Here is a 15962-nt window from a genome sequence, read left to right as displayed (position 1 = left end):
GTACAGGCAAAGGTATTCAGGAAGGTAGCTAAATATTCAGTGTACGTTTATCATCATGATGATGAAAAAGTAGTCAAGTTTATTGCCACTTTAAGTGATGAGTTAACCGACAAAGGCATTTAAGCTGCTGGCTGACATTATTGATGTTTTAAACGTCCACCGCAACCACAAGAGGTCCTTGAGCATACAGTTGTGTTCACAGATGTGCACAAAACGGACGTAATAACAACTGTAGCCTGTTGAAATTAAAGCTATTGTCACATTATGGCAGCATTTCAAAGTAGACATTTAAAAATAACAGAAAAGTTACTTATCACAGTTCTTTACTATTTTTCCGTCACTAGCATAATAAAGCAAATATATCTTCATGTGTTTTTAGATATTTTGATCTAATTCTTAATGCTTCTTTTTCATATAATCCATGTCTCCTTTTCTGGAATTAAACTTTTAAAATGTTTTTTTGTGTTTCTTACATCCAGTATAAAACCAGCAAGGAGGGAAGCACCATGGGGATTACAGTGTCCCATTCAGCCATGCTGGCCCACTGCCATGCCCTCACACAAGCCTGCGGCTACCTTGAAGGTGAGGAGGAAACTCTGCTCCAGTTTGTGATGTTCGGTGTGCTAGAGACACATAAACCAGATTTAGTAATGATTCAAATATAGGATGGTGCAAAAAAACAAAAACAAAGGAAACATTAGGCATGACCTTTTGGAATTTCAGTGTTGTTTTCTATGTATTTATACAGCAGGTTAGATAATGCAGAGCACATTCTTCAAATAAATCTATTTTGTAATCTATAATATTATAGAATTTCCCCTTCACACTGCTCACAGATTCGATCAGAGTAATTACAGTCTAGTTTGATAAATGCGCCTGCTCAGCTGGTTGTGTTTCTTTCTAAGAACGTAAGGCACTTCCTCTCCTCCGGTGTCCCAGTTTTGCTCTAAAATAACTCCCTAACTGCAGCAGCAGCCCGAGAGACTCTTCAGGTCTGTTTCTGAAGCTTAGTTTGGTACTTCACTGAATGTAATACTGCTACAATCAGGACTTACTCATCAATGCAGGGATTGTTTTGTGTTAAAAGTAATGTGAGGATGTGTGATTTGCTCTAGTGAATAATAGAAAGGCCAGATTGAACCCTAATCTTGGCAAAATCTCCTTTTTTGATTTGCAGCTGAGACCATAACCAACGTCCTGGACTTCAAGAGAGAAGCAGGATTATGGCACGGCGTTCTTACTGTGAGTGGTCTTGAACAATCATGAAAAGCTAATAGGAGGGTTTTATAATTAGAAAAAGAAGAGCTCCTCAGTTGCTGATAAAATGTCTGCTTTATCTGACTGACTTCTTCCCTATGATGACTTTATCAGTGTGTAAATGCATTCAGACTAATGACGTCCTGATGAGCTGAAGCTTCTTGTCTCATAACCTGTAAAAAAATATTCTGTTTCTTCTAACACCCAACCGTAGCCCTGGTTTCAAAAATGCTGTTTCATTTACATACAGCTCGTGTAGCGCCTGTTGTTGCACATTTAAATTCCTAAAATGACACAACAGTAGCACAAACAATGTTTTATTTATACTCTGAGCAGTGAATGATAAAATCTTGTCATGACTCTCAGCTCGTTTACAGTGACAAACATGTGGTTATGATACACTTGTGACACGTTTTGGTGCTTACGCGATGCTTGTCTGTTCTCATGGCAGAGTGTCATGAATCGGATGCACGTGATCAGCATTCCTTACTCCCTGATGAAAGTCAATCCTCTTTCCTGGATACAGAAGGTGCACACGTACAAAGGTGAGGGTCAATTCACTTTGAGATATATCACTTTTCACCGTTACTCTGCCTGCTGCATTTCAACCCCTATGAAGAGGGATTCAATTAGGTGTGTGTGTGTGTGTGTGTGTGTGTGTGTGTGTGTGTGTGTGTGTGTGTGTGTGTGTGTGTGTGTGTGTGTGTGTGTGTGTGTGTGTGTGTGTGTGTGTGTGTGTGTGTGTGTGTGTGTGTGTGTGTGTGTGTGTGTGTGTGTGTGTGTGTGTGTGTGTGTGTGTGTGTGTGTGTGTGTGTGTGTGTGTGTGTGTGTGTGTGTGTGTGTGTGTGTGTGTGTGTGTGTGTGTGTGTGCGCGTTTTAAAATGTGGCCCTGGAGACACCCACTGTAGCAGGAACTAATTTTGTCACTGGGATAGTCACAACTGTTCAAGATACAGTCACGGAACGTTACAGATTGCAAAGTGCGTTGTATCATACTTACAAAGTAGCACACACTCGACAGTACAGGTTATTCACAAGAATTAATCATTCATTTGAAGTAATTAGTAGCTTGCTTGACGTTAAAATGATAGTTCACACAAAATGTATTTATTGTTTTAAGTGTCTATAAGCCTGAATGAGTTTGACTTCCAGAGAGAGTCTGTTTTTGTAACAGCGTTGATTCTCACTGCACGTTTGACAGGAGAGGATGAATTGAACCAATAGTTTGTTGGACTCATTGATTTCTAGTTCAATTGTGTTAGCCTGGTGGAGGTGTAGGACAGAAGCTCTGCTGCGCAAAATGAAATAGATCTCCTTTCTGGTCCGATATTTGCCAAGTCACTTGTTGTTGACTGAGTCAGACCTTGCTGCTGTCAGATTTTGTGATTTGCGACTGGCTGTCGAGCTGAATGACAGAGGTGTTGATTGGGTGATTCTATTGTGAACCTGTCTCTTTGTCTTTGTGTCCCCTTGCACAGCACGGGTTGCAGTGGTGAAATCGAGGGACATGCACTGGTCTCTTCTGGCCCAGAGAGACCAGAGAGACATCAGCCTGAGCTCGCTACGCATGCTGATTGTAGCTGATGGAGCTAACCCATGTGAGTTCACCTGCGCATTCTCATTTAATACATTTATTATATATATATATATATATATTCTATAAACACCCTGAAGGCACGAGATATTATGATTGATTTGTTGTACGTGTGTGTGCGTGTGTGCGTGTGTGCGTGTGTGTGCGTGTGTGTGTGTCTGTGTGTGTGTGTGTGATCATAGGGTCGATATCCTCCTGCGACGCTTTCCTCAACGTGTTTCAGGCACGTGGGCTGCGACCTGAGGTGATCTGTCCATGTGCCAGCTCTTCAGAAGCCATGACTGTCGCCATCCGCAGGTGAGCTGCCTTTACTGCACCGCATAAGAACAAAAGCATCCTGCCACCACTTTGCCTCCTAGTGCTATTAAATCACACTGCGTTTGCAACGTTAGCCCGATTCTGCAGGAAGAAGAGGGAGATTTGTGCTTCTTTAAGAGTGTTTCTTTTTGACTCAGTCATGGAGAAAGTTTAGGATGAAAGATAGACTAACGGGCTATTTAAAAATAGGAAATGCCTTTTTTGATGAATATGTGAGATTCTAGAAATGTTGAGATGAATCCAGAGTTTATATCTCACAGATTCAAGTGGTCGTCATATTCTACCAAAACCATATGCCTTTGTCAGTACTGCTGCAATAAAGACAGTGTACTAAGGCAGCAGATGGCTCATTCTGATATTTGAAAAAAGTTGTATTTAATATCTGATATAGAACTGGCATCGTATGTTGTGTCTGCCATGAATGGTAGAGGAAATAAAGAGGAATAAGTGACAGATGTCTTTAACTGCAAGTCTTTCTAAGCGTGTGTCACTTTGTTCACTAATAACAAATGTAATTGTAATAATGTCTACATCCTGCAGACCTCCAGAAATGGGTGTTCCTCCTCCAGGGAAGGCGGTTCTGTCTATGGGTGGGCTGAGCCACAGCGTGATCCGTGTGGACACAGAGGAGAAACTCTCTGTCCTTACAGTGCAGGACGTGGGACAGGTCATGCCTGGAGGTACAGTGCACCGCGCTGCTTATTAACACTTTGCTTCTGATTATGAGTAAAATGCGAAGATTAAGATAGATCGATTGAAAGACTTAATTTTTAGATTGACACCACCGTGTGTCCCCATAGAATGGAGCTTATCAGATCAGATCAGATCCAATTTTGTAGGATATTAATTAAAAGAAAAACTAAACTGAAGGATTGTTACTTGCACCTGTATAAATGTTGAGATTGAAATATTTTGCTGATCTTATTTTATGACATCATTAACATCCGCTGATGTCGAGGTACATTAGCCAGCTAAAAGACCTCTTGAACATTTCAACATTTCAAACAGAATTACAAAAGAATTTGCTTACAACATAAAACAGTTATTCCAATTAGAAAATGAAATTTTGCCGGAATGCACTTTAACCAAAAACTAACTCAGTTTTTGAATATTACTAACTTTTTCTTATGAGTTAAGAAATAAGTAATCTGCACACAAATCTATGAGCCAATTTAGACATCTACTTTAACTTATATCATATTGTTCCTAATGTCCCACCCTCCTGTCATCATTATGTGTCTCCAGCTCTGGTTTGTGTGGTGCGGGTGGAGGGCACACCCTATCTCTGTCAGACTGACGAGGTTGGAGAGATCTGTGTGAGCTCAGGTAGCACAGGCGTCGCTTATTACGGCCTCCTGGGCATGACCAAGAACGTCTTTGAGGTTAATGTTTTATTTCTGGAACTGTTAAATGATTTCAAAGTGCAAATGCTTTTGTTTTCCTAAGTTATTTTAAGAGGAGGCAATGGATTTTTACGAGTGTGTGTTTTTAACAGCGTCGTGTGTATTTGCAGACCATACCAGTAACATCATCTGGGATTTCCATCAGCGACAGACCATTTACCAGGACCTCACTGCTGGGCTTTGTGGGGCCAGTAAGTTCTACCTCATTATTGTGCTTTTTTTTTTAAACCTTACTTTACTTTGATGTCAGTCTTATAGCATTAAGATGGCCCTGTGTTAAACACATCAGCTGTGATATTTTGAAATAATTTCTGCTTAAACTTCAAATAGACTTAATTTGTCATAAATCCTCAATCTGCCATATTCAGTGTCTTTAGGTTTATCTAGCCGTAATGAGTGAAGTAAAAATTGGGTATAAAATAGGCCAATCATGAGCCAACAAATGGTGATGGTTTTTATTTCTGACAGTTCTTTTCTCTTTTAAGAAACCTTTTTAGGTCCAAAATGTCCTATGTCGCCTTACCTTGCATGTTAGTTGTATGGATGCACACGGTACTTAAGATTGGGGTAAATGTCAAGACCTACCCTTATAAAGGCATGTGCTTTGTCTTTCCCTCCAGGACAACCTTGTGTTTGTTGTGGGGAAGATGGATGGGCTGATGGTGGTCAGTGGTCGGAGACACAATGCCGATGATGTGGTTGCCACAGCACTGGCGGTGGAGCCCATGAAGTTTGTCTACAGGGGGAGGTAAGAGAGGAAGCAAACTCTACACTTCATTACATTTCTCCCATACAGAGAGTAGCAGCAGCAGCAGCAGCAACTGAGCAGTTTGATTGGATGAGTACAGTCCAACTGTATCAGTGTGTTTTATTCAAATGTTATGTGTTCCAGGATAGCAGTGTTTTCTGTGTCCGTGCTGCATGACGAGAGGATCGTTGTTGTGGCAGAGCAGAGGCCAGACGCCTCTGAGGAAGACAGCTTCCAGTGGATGAGCCGTGTCCTTCAGGTACTCACTGTGCTCTGTTTTTTCACATCTTATCACTTAGTCACACATAACTGAAGGACTATATCTGTAGGTTTTGTTTTAGTAAGATGAAATCAGGTATACTTTGTTAGTTGTAATTACTACTTACATACAGTAGTTGACTGTGAAACTCCTGTGATTTACATGACTGTTCTCCTCTGTTTGTGTATTACCTGTCTGTTTCCAGGCCATAGACAGCATCCACCAGGTCGGGGTGTACTGTCTGGCTCTGGTGCCTGCAAACACGCTTCCTAAGGCTCCCTTGGGCGGCATCCATATATCTGAGTCCAAACAGCGCTTCCTGGAGGGCGCCTTGCATCCCTGCAACGTCCTCATGTGCCCTCACACATGTGTCACCAACCTGCCCAAGCCGAGACAAAAACAGCCAGGTAAAATCACCAGATGTGCCAGCACTGACCTGGTTTAGAGCAGCATGGAGACTAATTTACATAAGTTTTATTTTTTATTGCTGTGTTTATATTTATGTCTCTATGAATGTAAGACCTAACGTCACTGAATGTGGTTATGCTTGACAGAGGTTGGTCCTGCTTCTATGATAGTGGGAAACCTGGTGGCGGGAAAGAGGATAGCACAGGCCTGTGGGAGAGACGTGGCACAGCTAGAGGACAATGACCAGGCACGTAAGGTAGATAGTCTTCCTCATTTCAACCCCTCATCACCTCCACACATACGCTGACACAGGTAAAGATCCATATAGGAAGGAGTGGAATCTGAAATAGGTACGGCTGATGGAGGGGACACAGTTTTGACTTCCTGCTGTCTTTGCTATCTGGATGCGCACAGGTGTTGAGTAATTCAGAGTCCACTTCCATCATGTATCACATCCAATATTATTTTCAGCTTCACATATACTGCACCCCATCACATCTGTCATCGCTCCACTACAAAAGCCCACCTTGTGCCACCATGCTCCATTTATACTACATTGTTTGTGCATCATCAGTCTCTGTTTGTATCCTTTGCTGATACTCTCATATCTCTGTAGTTAAACTTGCATGTGTATCTCTCCACTGTAGTTCCTGTACATACAAGATGTGCTGCAATGGAGGGCTCAGGCCACTCCAGACCACCCACTGTTCCTGGTTCTCAATGCTAAGGTACTGCCTTTTTGTCAATGTTTATATAATTTAGTTTTGCCATGGCAACATGTATTGTGACATTTCCTGGAAATGCAGTTGAGAAACTGTTCATAGATTTTTTTTAAATGACTATAGAGAATTATGTCTGTTCTGGATCATTCAGTTAATTTAATAACTAATAAATCATGCCACTTCATTGCTTTGATATAAAAAGCTTATTTTACTTATTGGTTTGCAACAGGCTAATACAACAGGAGATAGGAAATCATTTTCCTTCGTTATATATCTATGAAATGTATTGTTGTTTGTTCTATTGAATTTTTATGCTTTGGCGACATAGTCTTTGTGACATTCATGCCAATAAAGCTGAATTAAATTGAATTGAATTGAATTGAATTGAATTGAATTGAAATTGAATTGAATTGAATTGAATTGAAAGTGAAAGCTACCCTCATAGAACTCTCTACTGGTTGATAAAGACTGTCCATTTACTTTATCTTACAACTTTTACATCTGTTAAATAAAATATAGCATAGCAGTGTAAAATTAATGTAACTTGTGTTCTTATCTTTTGCTCCTCAGGGCACGGTGGCTAGCACAGCTTCCTGTCTGCAGCTGCACAAGCGTGCAGAGCGGGTGGCTGCAGCACTGATAGGACGCCTCAACACTGGAGACCACGTAGCACTCGTCTACCCGCCGGGTAAGAAGTGTCACTGCAACTGTGCTCCTTGTACTTTCAGTTCTGTTCTTTAGTGTCACGGCTGTGTCTTCACTACCCCTGTCTATTCCAAACACTAAGCGTAAACCTTTATGTGCAGGCATCGACCTGATTGCCACCTTCTACGGTTGCCTGTACGCTGGCTGTGTGCCAGTCACCGTCAGACCCCCGCACCCCCAGAACCTGGCGACCACCCTTCCCACTGTCAAGATGATTGTTGAGGTGATAGAGAATCAGCTGTCTTACATCAAAGTGCTCAATTAATCCCTCTCTGCACATTATTACAATAGCATGCGCGTTATTATTACAATAATTAAACCTGCTGAATGTATGTTTTTTCAAAATGTAATCAACTGAATTATACACAAATTCAGGTCTGCTCTGTGCAAGGGTGCAAATTGTGTGAATAATTAAAATAATGTAATATATGTGTATTAATACTGTAGTATCTGTGTATTAAAGGTCAGTAAGTCAGTGTGTATCCTGACCACTCAAGCAATAATGAAGCTGTTGAAATCCAGAGAGGCTGCTGCTGCTGTGGACGTCAAGAGCTGGCCCATGGTGCTGGACACAGGTGAATTATACACACACAGTTTATGTTCTCATGTTGCTACCAAAGAGTGGATGTTGAAGTAAAGAAAGGGTGTGATTTTCATGCCTTCTGTAAAAACTCTTCCTCCTCTCCCTCTGTTCATCCTCCAGATGACCTCCCCAGGAAGAAGAGTCCCCAGATGTACAAGCCCCCGACCCCAGAGATGTTAGCTTACTTGGACTTCAGTGTGTCCACAACAGGCATCTTAGCAGGGGTCAAAGTATGTTCAATGTTGAAGAACTCACACGAGCCATCTAGGTTTTTGATAGGGTGTAGGTGTCATGTTGAGATCATGAATAAAACAACGTCACTGTTTCTGTCATTACAAGCTAGCGAAAGTTAAAACTAAAATGTGTAGATCAGGTCAACCTCAGCACATTTAAATCCACATGTAGTTTATCTATCTATCTATCTCCAGCTGTAGTAGAGGTAGTAGGAGTAGTTTGTCTTACTGTGCAATAGTTAATTTCATATGCAGAAAATTCTCAGCTTCAGGCAACTATCCACACACTGCTTGGATATCCGTCAGTGAAATAATGGATCCATGAAAACTCAAGGAGGTTTTTCTAAGCTGAATGTTACTTCAGGATCCAGTTTCGATGCGTCATTTGTGTCTCTGTGTGTCAAATCCTCTCCTCTAGATGTCTCACACTGCAACCAGTGCCTTATGTCGCTCCATCAAACTGCAGTGTGAGCTCTACCCTTCGCGGCAGATCGCCATCTGTCTAGACCCTTACTGCGGTCTGGGCTTTGCACTCTGGTGCCTGTGCAGGTAAACCGGCAGCTAACAAATGCACAAAAGCAAAATCGTCAGCGTTAAAGAGCCTGTGCTCAGCATCTCTGTTTGCATGTACGTTTCTGGTTTCAGTGTGTACTCGGGCCACCAATCGATCCTGGTTCCTCCTCTGGAGCTGGAGAGCAACGCATCTCTGTGGCTTGCGGCAGTCAGCCAATACAAAGTGCGCGTAACCTTCTGCTCCTACTCTGTCATGGAGATGTGCACCAAGGGCCTGGGTTCACAGACAGAAGCACTGCGGGTCAGTTTGTCTCTTCAGGTGTTGAGTGGTGTCACTGGGGGAAGCAACAAACTGCAGCATTTCCTTCTGCAGAGTTGAAGGGTTTTCTTCAATTACTCCTTTTTCCCTGTAGTGCTGTTGCTACAGCGCTGTGATAATGGAGACAGTCATAGTCTTCAGGGGTGAAACACTTCACTCCTCTGTGTCTGTGTGCTGATTACTATCTGCAGCACTTGAGACTGGGATTTTTTTTCACAAATCATGTCTGTGCATTAATGAGTTGAATCTATCTAATAAAAAAAGCTCTATTATTCATATGAAAATGTAACTGTCAGCTCCGAGTTTGCATCCACCCAGCTCTCTAAATTATTACTGGTTGCAGTATGATTTCACGCAATTTGCACTTTTTATTAAAAGTTTTTACTCATCCAACTCTTCTTTTTCTCTAACTCTAGTTGCGAAATGTGAACCTGTCTTGTGTGCGTACATGCATGGTGGTAGCGGAGGAGAGGCCCCGCATAACACTCACTCAGTCCTTCTCAAAGATCTTCAAGGACTTGGGGCTTTCACCACGCGCAGTCAGCACCACCTTCGGCTGCAGGGTGAATGTGGCGATCTGTTTGCAGGTAAGCAGCTGGTGAACGATAAAGAGGAGGAGGAGTAGGGTTGGGAAAGTCAAGAGTTCATGATGGTCAACGCTTTAGGGGCGATGAATCTATGCAATGATTCAGATAAACATCCAAGAAATCCTTAAAAATTGCAGGATTTGCAGCACTTTATAAGAACGCATAGTTTTGATGCTGTAATGCAAGTGACTTGTTTGTGCATGTGTGTGTATTTCGGGCCCGTATGTGTGTAACATGAATAATATAGTAACAAAATGGAAAAATTGAATTTCCCCTTGCGGAACGAATAAAGGCGTTCTTTCTTTTTTTTTACTACAAAATAGGAAGCTTGTTTACTTGTTACTAACTAATTTGAGGTAAAGGGAAATGTATAAAGCTTAAGTTTACAAAGGTTGTTGAACAATGGAAAAAACACCATGCAGAGCTGCATCTGTCTGAATGTTCATCATTTTTTATTTTTTCCTTTGACCCTTTGGTGTTCTGTTTTGTTTCTTCCTATCCCTGGTGTGTGTGTGTGCATGGTTATCCATGTATACAAATGTGTGTATATATATATCTTTATTTATCTGTCCTGCCCTGTCCCGTCAGCCCAACAGGTTAGGGAAACTGGCTGAGCAGGTAACTGTAGAATAAGAGTTGCTGATTTGCTCATTGGGCTGCCGCTGGATCTGTATGTTTGTGTTTGTGCGTGTGTGTGTGTGTGTGTGTGTGTGTTTGTGTGTGTGTTCATGTGCGTGTTTGTTAATTTTGCATGATTTTTAAACATGCTTCACCTTAATCCACTCGTTTATCTCTTTTCTTTTTTTTTTCGCTATACATTTTAGCCGAGTCTTACCTGTACCAGCTGGCTCTCAATCATTGCTATAGGTTATATGTGTATGCGGTACTACATTATACCATGAGCTAGCAGCATGAACTATGCTGTGATTAAGTTCATCTGGGAGTGCAATTTCAAACCCTGTGATCATTATTCCACAATGTGATGCAAAAATTTATACAGAAGAAGAATCGTTTGTTTAGTTTTATTTATGTTTTTTGTTGTTGGTGGGTTTTTTTTGTTTCTTTTACCAGTGAAGGACAGTCATTACAGCAATTTGTCATGCTTAGTTTTTGTGTTGATTGTAGTGGGTAGAAGGTTTTCTCCTCTTTAAAGGGATAGCTTGGATTTTTTGAAGTGGGTTTGTATGAGGTACTTATCCAAAGTCAGTGTATTAGCTACAGTAGATGACGGTTAGGAACTTTATGCGCTCTTCAAAGCCCCCAGACTCCTTTAAAAAAAAGCTGTAATTTTATCACGCAGGTCATGTGAGTTGCTGGTTTGATTGTGTTATTGTGTGACTTTTTTCTCACTAAACTACCAAAGTAACTAGCAGACGGAGGCAGCGGTAAACCAGCAACAAGATTAAATTACATTTCTTTCTTTTTTTAAGATTATTTTTTGGGCAGTTTTTCAAGCCTTTATCATTTAGGACAGACCGGAAATGGGGTGATAGAGAGAGGGGGAGACATGCAGCAAAAGGCCGCAGGTCGGAGTCGAACACGCTGTCTCGAGGACCTTCGGCCTCTTTACATGGGGCGACCGCTCTAACCACTGTTCCACCACCGCCCCAAAAGAACAGTTTTTGTCAAAGGAGTCTGGTCTTTGTAGAGAGCGATAAAACTGCGTTAGTTCCCTGTCATAACTTAAGCCATTCTTACAGCAAGGTAAAGCGGTGAAAATATTCTTAACTTGAGTGACACTTTAACTGATAATTTTTTTTTAGCTGGGCCTTTTTGGGTTGTGTAAAGTACATTTAGCTGCTGCCCCCATCCACAGCAGTGGCTTAGTTTCTGTTTCTGGACTACTGCCTGCATCTCCAAGCTGGGGGAGTGCCGGCCACCATCTACTGTACTCTGACCATGGATAAGTACCTCTAAAAAAAATCTCAACTTCAACAAATATCATAAAGAGTTTTGACTCTTAAGTTGCATTGGATGAGTCAGCGATGTTGATCAGGTTCATAAAACAATAGTGATAGATACACTTTTAATTAGGTTAATAAGAAGGCTGACTTTGGAATTATGGCAAAGACTAATCTCTGGATTAGGTCTTGTTGATGTGCAGCCCGCTCTGTGTTTGGCTTTGACCTCGCAGACGACCATTCAGTGGCTCAATGCTAGCCCTGCACTCTGGCGGCACGCTCACAAAAGAATGATGGAGGCAATAATGCGTTGTGACTAGTGTTACAGCAGTAATGATGAAAAATCCCACAGCAGAAATAATCAATATCTGACAACCGGAATCAGTACTTGACAAATGGCTCCATTTGAATTCAGGCGCATGGCTGAGCTTTAGACATTTAATGAAGAAAAATGCTGCTTAGTTAGATTTATTTTTTTTATTAGACATTTGAGAAGATAAACAACTGAAGGAAATCAACTACAGTTCCTTTAAACTGGCACTGTAGCTTTCCCCGACCATCTTACACTGTTGTGAAAACAAACTGGCAGCATTAGAGCAGGTGAGTTTAACTGTGTGGGAACTTGCAGTGTCTGTGGCTACATTGTTAAGTTTTGCCAACTATCGTAGCCTGGCTGGTTGGCTTCTGGCTGCCCCCCCCTCCCCCTCCTCCTCCCTGCTTTGTCAACAGTTGTATCATAAGCAGCTTCCATCTCCCCTCCACTTAGACAACATACAGCATTAATGTCAGAGCTGTAAGAGTTACATTATCCACTCACGTTGCACTCTACTTGTTTCTCTCCAGGGAACGGCCGGACCAGACCCCACTACTGTTTATGTGGACATGAGAGCTCTACGACACGATAGGTAGGGGTGCCACTGCAGCCGTGTGGACTGACCACAGTCAACAGAGTTTTCTTGTTCTTTAGACTGTCTCATACAGTGTGAACTTTGAATAAAAACCTGTGAAATAGAGTTGTAGGAACCGAACACTGAGACATATGAACAAAACTCTATATTTCTGAAAATGAACCTGTTATGCTCACTGAATACAGGCTGCGTGTATTTCTCTGTAGCTTGAGTGCTTTGATACTTTTACATTGTTTTTATAGCACTTTAACCTGCTTTATATTTAGAACGAAAATACTATGGGACCTTTAAGTATAGTGTTTTAATCGTATCCTAATAAAGATCTGAAAATAGGAAGGGATTGCTATCAAATAAAAATTCATTCAAACCCTTTTTTTTTTAACCTTTCATGCTACACTTTTCCTAGTGAGTTGGGACGTTCCTGATCGGTCAGTTATCGGAACACGGAAGTCACTGAAAGTCCCTGAAAGTCCCTGTTTGGCTACAAATTCAAAATATAGGATAATTTGTAATTTGGAGGTGTTATTACACAATGAACCTCTGAAATAACACTAACTGAAGCCAGCAACAGGCTTTCTGTGAATTCACCCAAGGTCGTCTCTTATTTTCTCTCTCTCTCTTTCCCACCAGCTGCGTGTTCCAATTAAACTGTAACACACACAATTCTTTGTAAAGAGACTATGGGAAGATTTAACATTATCACTCAGGAAACAGGGAGGTTTCACTCTCCCTCCCGGGCTTGTTTCTTTTATAATGGGCCTTCTTTTATTTAGTCTCACATCAGCTTTAAACATTATTCATTTCCTGGTGGATCTATGACAACACATCTATTCATATAAGCAGAAATATGATAACAGGAATTCCCCCAAACACCCTACTGTACAAGACTTAAGTTCCTTCAGCATGATTTTTCTTCCTCTCTTTGTATATTTACTTTCAGATCATCTCGGTGTCATGTTCTCCCATGATTAAAATGAACATCTTAGTAATGAAAAACTCAATTCCCTTCAACAAATGCCAGTATATTTTGGAGTGTATGAATGTATCCTTCAGATCTTGAACCGAACTGTTTAGACTGTTTTTCACACGTTTTTACAAATTGAGAAATGGAATTAAAATTAAATTGTGAATTTGCTCATTTTGTCCTTATTTCTTTAGGGTTCGCCTGGTAGAGAGAGGGTCGCCGCACAGCTTGCCACTGATGGAGTCTGGGAAGGTACGTCCTCATGTAAACACACACACAAAACACGGCAAAAAACCTAACGCTGCAAAAGGGTTGCTCTTTTGCTTTCTTTGAGATGTGACTGTCTGCTGTTGCAGATTCTCCCAGGAGTGAAGGTGATCATTGCCAACACAGAGACTAAAGGACCCTTGGGAGACTCCCATCTAGGAGAGGCAAGTCACAACGTCACCTTGAGTTTTTCAGAGCAGACTTGTTTCACTGTTATCTGTCCCACAATCAGTTCATGCACTCAAGTTACCAGGTCTTCTGGAGTAAACATTGTATTATTGTATTAATAGTCATAATTAGTAAGTCAATAAATAAGAAAAGTTTTCAAAGCAGAAAACACAAACTACAGTTGCCAGTGACCGGTCAATACATATATTCTCTTTCATTATAAATGTTGGATAATGAAATGCCTGATCCATAACTTCAATACTTCAATCAAAAGAGGGACAGATGTGTATGATCATCTGTGTAACAGTTACTAAATGTCATTGTTGTGCGTGCAACAGGTCTGGGTGAGCAGTCCTCACAATGCCACAGGCTACTACACGGTTTATGGTGAGGAGGCGCTGCATGCTGACCACTTCAACACCAAGCTCAGCTTCGGCGACACCCAGACCGTCTGGGCGAGGACGGGCTACCTGGGCTTCCTGCGGCGCACTGAGCTGACGGATGCCAGTGGAGGTAAGAATCAGAAGTGCTCACATGACATCAAAACGTAACTTTGCTGATCTAAACTAACAAATCTGTGTGTGCGTGGGCATGTTTCAGAGCGCCATGACGCCCTCTATGTGGTGGGCTCTCTGGATGAGACTCTGGAGCTGAGGGGAATGAGGTATCACCCAATTGATATCGAGACCTCTGTTATCCGCTCTCATAAGAGCATAGCTGAATGGTCAGTATTAACATCAAACATAGATCACTACTTTATTACTGTTCATATTTCAATAATCTGGTTATCAGATGTCTTCATTTTCAAAATATAGTTGAGCAGCATGGATTCCAACTACAAAAATGTCCTTTTCCCCTCCTTTTTCTCTTTTCTCTTTATCTGTCTCCCCTTGCCTTTTTCCTTTCCTCCCCTCTCCAGTGCGGTGTTCACTTGGACCAACCTCCTCGTGGTGGTTGTGGAGCTGGAGGGATCAGAACAGGAGGCCCTGGACCTGGTGGCCCTGGTCACCAACGTTGTCCTGGAGGAGCACTACCTCATCGTAGGAGTGGTGGTGGTGGTCGACCCCGGCGTCATCCCCATCAACTCCAGAGGGGAGAAGCAACGCATGCACCTCAGAGACGGATTCCTGGCCGACCAGCTGGACCCCATATATGTGGCTTACAACATGTGAGGGCCGCCTGCTGCAGGAGGGTCACCCCTCCGCGTGGCTTGTCACACAACAGGAAACAGCGTGGGGGACAGTAAACGTGGGGCTCGTAATTGTAGCAGAACCCTGTGGCGAGTACGGCTTCTGTTGAGAGAAAGCAAGCTCTTCTTTCAGCTTGCGGACAAGAAATACAAAAGAAACTCGGATGCAAAACTTCATGGAGAGAAATTCCAAGAGAAATAAGACGGACACAAACCTCGGTTTCGGTTTCTCCCTGTGATTTCTTGCCTCAACAAATAACGTTTTAAAGGTTTTGTTGAAGGGAGTTTTTTTATGTATGTTAGAGCATCTGACTCCTTAAACCCAGGACACTCAATAGCAGTACAGCAGGTGGCTAAAGTTTTATACTACACTGTGCCATTAACACTATTTACTTTGTCAGTCTCCAATATTATGAATGTTAGTTGTGTCTGCCATACACTTGTGCCACAGAACCAGTTCCCAGTTCCCTAACCCTAATTCTTACCAGCTCTAACATTGTTCACAGATTGCAGGTCTTACGCTTTTCATAGAAAAAGTCTCCCGCACATACATTGTCGTGACATCTGTGGTTCTTCAGCTCTTCAGATTACAGCTGCATCTGAAAGTAAAACTCTGATTTCTTTTTGTGTTCCCTGCTCAATTCATTCCACGTTATTGCATCAACGGGGCTGTTAGTGTTATCCGTTGCTCATCCCAGCAGTAGTAAACTTTAGTTCGTGGCATCAGTAACAGAACGTGTAGAAATCATTTTGTGGTTCTGAATCGATCTCATTCTTTTCTAAATCTAAAATGTGTAATATAGTTATTGTTTTATCTGAACAAAATGCAATATGAGTGATGTGAAAGATGCTGCTTCGAATGACTGCAGACAGTAAGTGCCGATCATTGAAAGTCACGAAATGGCAAGGAATATAA

At 41.8% G+C, this 15962-nt stretch overlaps 1 protein-coding gene across 7 annotated transcripts in view; it reads left to right on the top strand.

The window, feature by feature from the left end:
- Positions 1-15711, top strand: part of dip2a (disco-interacting protein 2 homolog A) — an 83748-nt gene extending 68037 nt beyond the window's left edge. For 2 of the 7 annotated variants that reach the window (XM_083922129.1, XM_083922127.1), the window contains 26 exons: positions 480-582; positions 1178-1242; positions 1709-1802; positions 2736-2855; positions 3034-3148; positions 3710-3849; positions 4415-4551; positions 4683-4763; positions 5193-5320; positions 5465-5579; positions 5785-5986; positions 6134-6243; positions 6635-6715; positions 7280-7397; positions 7516-7637; positions 7878-7989; positions 8118-8227; positions 8649-8779; positions 8876-9044; positions 9479-9649; positions 12394-12455; positions 13617-13674; positions 13779-13853; positions 14196-14370; positions 14458-14581; positions 14777-15711. In XM_083922129.1, the coding sequence (XP_083778255.1) occupies positions 480-582; positions 1178-1242; positions 1709-1802; positions 2736-2855; positions 3034-3148; positions 3710-3849; positions 4415-4551; positions 4683-4763; positions 5193-5320; positions 5465-5579; positions 5785-5986; positions 6134-6243; positions 6635-6715; positions 7280-7397; positions 7516-7637; positions 7878-7989; positions 8118-8227; positions 8649-8779; positions 8876-9044; positions 9479-9649; positions 12394-12455; positions 13617-13674; positions 13779-13853; positions 14196-14370; positions 14458-14581; positions 14777-15029 (3171 nt within the window). In that variant the 3' untranslated portion in view covers positions 15030-15711. Of the gene's footprint in view, positions 1-479; positions 583-1177; positions 1243-1708; positions 1803-2735; positions 2856-3033; positions 3149-3709; positions 3850-4414; positions 4552-4682; positions 4764-5192; positions 5321-5464; positions 5580-5784; positions 5987-6133; positions 6244-6634; positions 6716-7279; positions 7398-7515; positions 7638-7877; positions 7990-8117; positions 8228-8648; positions 8780-8875; positions 9045-9478; positions 9650-10237; positions 10647-12393; positions 12456-13616; positions 13675-13778; positions 13854-14195; positions 14371-14457; positions 14582-14776 lie in introns of those variants that run through there. The other 5 variants (XM_083922133.1, XM_083922132.1, XM_083922128.1 and 2 more) reach the window with 5 other exon arrangements.
- Positions 15712-15962: the final 251 nt, after the last annotated feature.

Source organism: Echiichthys vipera (assembly GCF_963691815.1).
Source record: "Echiichthys vipera genome assembly, chromosome: 10".
NCBI lineage: Eukaryota > Metazoa > Chordata > Actinopteri > Perciformes > Trachinidae > Echiichthys > Echiichthys vipera.
Note: the sequence above shows the minus strand (reverse complement) of the source record. Positions and strands in the feature narration are given on the sequence as shown.